The sequence below is a fragment of the Sinocyclocheilus rhinocerous genome, unplaced genomic scaffold (genome assembly GCF_001515625.1).
Source record: "Sinocyclocheilus rhinocerous isolate Xijiao unplaced genomic scaffold, SAMN03320098_v1.1 scaffold5898, whole genome shotgun sequence".
In the NCBI taxonomy this organism is placed as follows: domain Eukaryota; kingdom Metazoa; phylum Chordata; class Actinopteri; order Cypriniformes; family Cyprinidae; genus Sinocyclocheilus; species Sinocyclocheilus rhinocerous.
This window is the reverse complement of record NW_015656642.1, coordinates 40,275-46,663: the sequence shown is the minus strand read 5'-3', so window position 1 is coordinate 46,663 and position 6,389 is coordinate 40,275. Positions and strand designations below refer to the sequence as shown.

The window sequence follows — 6,389 nt, the reverse complement described above, 5'->3', positions numbered from 1 at the left end:
AACAGGGAAGACTTATTGTGGTATTTGTTTCAAAGGGTCAGAAGGTTGAAGTGTTTTTTTATGCATATTAAATATTTTGTACTTTTTTCATTTGACATATTATATGAACCTATGTCTTATATTAATATATTTCAAATATATTTGAATCTTTGAAAGACATTATGAGAAACTTTGAAATTCACTAAATCAAACCTGAAATTATTTATTATATAATATATAATTATATATATATATATATATATATATTGTATTTATACATATAAATATATATATTATGGCATTTTGAAATCAAACCTGAAACAAAATAGTGTGTATTTTGTACCTGAAGTATCATATAAACTTGTTATATATTATGTATATTTGAATTATTGAAATATACGCATTATGTGAAACTTTGAATTTCACAAAACCTGAATCAACATACTGTACATTTAGTATATAAAATGATACACTTTCTTCATTTTTAATACGTTTTCAGTTATGTGCATATTTATACGTTGTTAACTTTTGACAGACGTTTTGTGTATTTTATACTAAATATTATATAAACCTGTTATATAATATATTTAACATTCACATCACAACATAAAACCTAACTTGCTGTAGAAATGCAATAAAATGCATACACATAAAGAAAAAGTATTAAGGATTTTTTTTTCCAAATAAGATGCTCATTTTTGTTCTTTTACTTGAATTCTTGTTACAAGGATATAAAGGAATAATCAAACACTTTTGTCTTTTTGAAGAAAGTTTTATTTACAAATACTAGTCCATTTTCACCTTAGTTTGTTCATTGTAGTTATTTTTTACACATTCAGACCGAGTACTTTGGATTACAAATGTCCTTGTTTTGTGTAACCTTCAAGTACAATTAATATCCTACACCAGACTCCGCCTCCTCCGATCCAAGGAGGTATTTCATAAATTAAGTCAACATTTACATGTACCAGACAGTGTGATTTTTCACAGTATTAAAGTAAACCCTCTACCAAATGCATCTCAAGTCTATGGGCAAATCAAAAAATAAAAGCTCTAAGAGATAACACCTCTTGATCATTCAGATATATATACTGTAATCCCAGGAATGTATGTCATTGCAGCAGAAATAACGTGGTCTTGTTTAATGAATGCACTTTAAAAACTTTTTAAGGTAACATTTGCCCACAGAGGGGCAGACTAAAACAAAAATGGTGAGGTAGAGACTCGTTTCGTTCTGTTTGGGACAATCGCATTTTGTCTCGTGACATAAAGTCATACATAGTTCACTCAAAAATGACAATTCTGCCATGATTTAAACACCTTATGTCTTGCAAACATTTTTTTTTGTCTATACAGTTGTAGTCAATGGGGTCCAAAACAACAAAACCACTTTGACTTTCATTGCATTTTTCAAAATACTTCCAAAGAAGAAAGAAAATCGTAGAACAACATGATGACGCGTAGATTATTTTCATTTGGGGTGATATTTTTAGTTTTGTAGCCTTAATGTTCCCCCCCAAAAAACAGCATAACATTAACCCTTTACATATTATTCACATTATTATACCATGTCATTTGGTACATAAATTAAGTTAAAATATTGTCCAGAAATCTCCTCAAAAAAGGAGAACTTCTTGTCTTTGAGAAACCTCAAAGTTCTCTCCACAGATCCTTCATTTTGTTTCCTTCATTTATGAATGAATTCCGACATGTTTTGGATTCAGAAACGCTATCAAAGTCTCGGACTACAAGAAGTCAATTTTCTGCGAACAGATCAAGTCACTGTTGACCAGTTTCCACATGGCTATCAATTTTTTTTTTTTTTTTTGAACAATCGTTTATTTTTTGGACATCAGTTACTTACTGACTTGAATTTTTTTCCAACTCAGACTCGTCAAAATGTCACGTTAGCATGTTTCTGCACAAGCACTCTATGGCCAATAGTTTGTGGACACCTGAAGCCCTCACCCATATGTGTTAATTGGGAAATGCTCCTTCTAGGATTTTGTCCAACTATATGTTGGAAGTTGGTAATTCATCTCAAACATGGTCAGGTGTTTTATTTTTTTCCCCCAAACCAGACATTGTATGATCATCGCTTTGGGCTCTCTTCACAATGTTGACAGAAATTTGAAAGCACATTTCTCAAGAATGTCATTGCCATTTGAACATTCATTCTGGAATGAAAAGGCATTGCCAAACCTGGTAATTAAATATGTCTTTACAGTAGAGTAGCGCATCTTATTCAATCTGTTGAGATCTAGATTAACTGTTAAACCTGGACTGCTTGATTCATTGTGCTTATGAATGCACAGTCATGTAACATGTGGCTTTGAGCTCTCGTGCATAACTTGATCTCAGTTTACAGAATTGCCATTCATTAGTACTGCATACAAGTCTACTGTAGTCAAATAAAGGATTGCTGAATCCTGGTGTCAAATGTCAAGATGTCTATCTTTCTGTATAGCAGGTTTTAGAATAAAAATGTGTTTTTGTTCTTTTTTTTTTCTTCCCTGTTTTTCAGTTTTCCCTTTTTGCAAGTGTGTATTTCAGTAACATTTTGACTCTAAACAAAGACAAAAAAAAGAATAACGAACAAGAAATCATACACCATTTATACAGCCAACTTTATCAGTGATCTTAGTATTCATAACAACATAGTATTTGATTCACATCTACTTTAACACGGTATTTAGTTGCTTCTTTAGTACATTCATGAAGCCTTATTTAAATATAAAAGAAAAAAGCAAATAAATAACAGGGAAGACTTATTGTGGTATTTGTTTCAAAGGGTCAGAAGGTTGAAGTGTTTTTTTATGCATATTAAATATTTTGTACTTTTTTCATTTGACATATTATATGAACCTATGTCTTATATTAATATATTTCAAATATATTTGAATCTTTGAAAGACATTATGAGAAACTTTGAAATTCACTAAATCAAACCTGAAATTATTTATTATATAATATATAATTATATATATATATATATATATATATTGTATTTATACATATAAATATATATATTATGGCATTTTGAAATCAAACCTGAAACAAAATAGTGTGTATTTTGTACCTGAAGTATCATATAAACTTGTTATATATTATGTATATTTGAATTATTGAAATATACGCATTATGTGAAACTTTGAATTTCACAAAACCTGAATCAACATACTGTACATTTAGTATATAAAATGATACACTTTCTTCATTTTTAATACGTTTTCAGTTATGTGCATATTTATACGTTGTTAACTTTTGACAGACGTTTTGTGTATTTTATACTAAATATTATATAAACCTGTTATATAATATATTTAACATTCACATCACAACATAAAACCTAACTTGCTGTAGAAATGCAATAAAATGCATACACATAAAGAAAAAGTATTAAGGATTTTTTTTTCCAAATAAGATGCTCATTTTTGTTCTTTTACTTGAATTCTTGTTACAAGGATATAAAGGAATAATCAAACACTTTTGTCTTTTTGAAGAAAGTTTTATTTACAAATACTAGTCCATTTTCACCTTAGTTTGTTCATTGTAGTTATTTTTTACACATTCAGACCGAGTACTTTGGATTACAAATGTCCTTGTTTTGTGTAACCTTCAAGTACAATTAATATCCTACACCAGACTCCGCCTCCTCCGATCCAAGGAGGTATTTCATAAATTAAGTCAACATTTACATGTACCAGACAGTGTGATTTTTCACAGTATTAAAGTAAACCCTCTACCAAATGCATCTCAAGTCTATGGGCAAATCAAAAAATAAAAGCTCTAAGAGATAACACCTCTTGATCATTCAGATATATATACTGTAATCCCAGGAATGTATGTCATTGCAGCAGAAATAACGTGGTCTTGTTTAATGAATGCACTTTAAAAACTTTTTAAGGTAACATTTGCCCACAGAGGGGCAGACTAAAACAAAAATGGTGAGGTAGAGACTCGTTTCGTTCTGTTTGGGACAATCGCATTTTGTCTCGTGACATAAAGTCATACATAGTTCACTCAAAAATGACAATTCTGCCATGATTTAAACACCTTATGTCTTGCAAACATTTTTTTTTGTCTATACAGTTGTAGTCAATGGGGTCCAAAACAACAAAACCACTTTGACTTTCATTGCATTTTTCAAAATACTTCCAAAGAAGAAAGAAAATCGTAGAACAACATGATGACGCGTAGATTATTTTCATTTGGGGTGATATTTTTAGTTTTGTAGCCTTAATGTTCCCCCCCAAAAAACAGCATAACATTAACCCTTTACATATTATTCACATTATTATACCATGTCATTTGGTACATAAATTAAGTTAAAATATTGTCCAGAAATCTCCTCAAAAAAGGAGAACTTCTTGTCTTTGAGAAACCTCAAAGTTCTCTCCACAGATCCTTCATTTTGTTTCCTTCATTTATGAATGAATTCCGACATGTTTTGGATTCAGAAACGCTATCAAAGTCTCGGACTACAAGAAGTCAATTTTCTGCGAACAGATCAAGTCACTGTTGACCAGTTTCCACATGGCTATCAAATCCGGCGGGAGCAATTTATGTACCACTATCATGCTCCTAAAGAAACACGGCTCCCTGTTGAGTCGACTGGTTTTATTCTTCACCAGCCCAAAGGTTTTGAAAGCGTTGTGCTTTATTGGGGTCACCTGAAGCACCTCCAGACACATTCCCAGAAACACATCGTCGATGGGATAGAGTTCCAGAGTTTCGCAAGCTCCAAAGAGTTTCAGAGCCAGAGGTCCATCCATCAGGAAACCGCCTCCGCCGGCGTACGGTGGGTAGAGTGTCTTACTATACAAGGCTTGTGGGATGTAATACTTGTTCTGTTTTTTGCGAATGGGCTTGGCTTTGAAAAGAACGTCGCCGACGAAGAGGTCCTTCAAGTCTTTGCTGGCTTCCAGATACTCCAAGATGTTGGGAACGCTGACGAACACATCGTCGTCGCCTTTGAAGACGTAGCGGGTGTTTCCGCAGTAAGTGGAGAACCATTTCAGAAAGTGGATCTCCTTGAGGGTCAGGTTGAAGAAGCTATCCATGAAGTCCCATTGCAGGATGTCTCCGTAGATGTAATCCTCGTATTCCAGAAGCTTCTGATGGTTCGCCCGCTCTCCCTCGTTGGAAGACGTTCCGAGAAGGAAAAGGGTCTTGATTCTTTTCCCGTCGATCACTTGTTCTTTGCCCCAGGTTTGCCGTATGACCTCCCTTCGATCGTACTGTGTTATTACCGACTTGATGACCATCAGCAAGTCTACATCTCCGGCACACTTCTCTGGGTGATTCATGAGGATGGGGAAGTATCTGCAGTGCCTGTAGAGCAGGAATTGCTTGAAGTTGGCTTCCAGACCCGTGAACCACTCTGAGGAAGAGAAGTTGAGGTTGACACTGCAGTTGGAGCTGGTGGCGTCCCAGCTCTTGGGGCCTTGCTTTTGGGTTATTCTCGGACCTTCTGTGGTGGATCTTTGAACACTCTTCCAGAAGCTGACACTAATCAGGCCCTTTTTCCCGCCCTCCGCCATGAGCTCCATCCGCGCCTGTCTCTCGATTCTGTCTTGCATGGAGGTGATGTTTCCTCTCTGAACCACAGTAAGTGCGACTGCAGCCAGGAAGAACATCAGGCTGATGCGCTTGCAAACTCGCCATCGCTCTCTGGCGGTCATCCTAGGCAAAAAACCAGAGAAGAGAGAAATGTGAACCCCTGCATCATTAACCAAATAAACAAACTGCTTCAGCAATATTAAAAACCTATTAAAGGGTTACTCCACCCCAAAATGAAAATGTTGTCATTAATCACTTACCCCCATGTCGTTCCAAACCCGTAAAAGCTTTGTTCGTCTTCGGAACACAATTTAAGATATTTTGGATGAAAACCGGGAGGCTTGTGACTGTCCCATTGACTGCCAAGTAAATTACACTGTCAAGGTCCAGAAAAGTATGAAGCACATCATCAGAATAGTCCATCCGCCATCAGTGGTTCAACCGTAACGTTATGAAGCGACGAGAAAACTTTTTGTACACGAAGAAAATAAAAATAACGAGTTTATTCAACAATTCGTCTCCTCCGTGTCTCTCCGCATCACTGTAGCGCCATTTTGGAGAATATCCACTGAACGCAAGCAGCGTACGGTCTTCTGTGTCAGCCGCGCTTTTCTATGTTTATTTACACTTTGATTTGAACAAAAACAGCGCATCCGCGCAGCGCGGCAGACACAGAAGAGCGTAGGCTGCTTGCGTTCAGTGGATATTCTCCAAAATGATGCGGAGAGACACAGAGGAGATGAATTGTTGAATAAAGTCGTTATTTTTGTTTTCTTCGTGTACAAAAAGATTTCTCGTCTCTTCATAACATTACGGTTGAACCACTGATGGCGGATGGACTATTCTGAC

General features: G+C 35.2%; 1 protein-coding gene across 1 annotated transcript in view; it reads right to left on the bottom strand.

Annotated features, from left to right (window-relative positions):
• Positions 1-3,492: 3,492 nt before the first annotated feature.
• LOC107720736 (UDP-GlcNAc:betaGal beta-1,3-N-acetylglucosaminyltransferase 7-like) overlaps positions 3,493-6,389 on the bottom strand; it is a 5,002-nt gene continuing 2,105 nt past the window's right edge. The window contains exon 2 of the mRNA XM_016528561.1: positions 3,493-5,663. Within this exon, the coding sequence (XP_016384047.1) occupies positions 4,460-5,663 (1,204 nt within the window). The 3' untranslated portion in view covers positions 3,493-4,459. The remainder of the gene's footprint in view (positions 5,664-6,389) is intronic.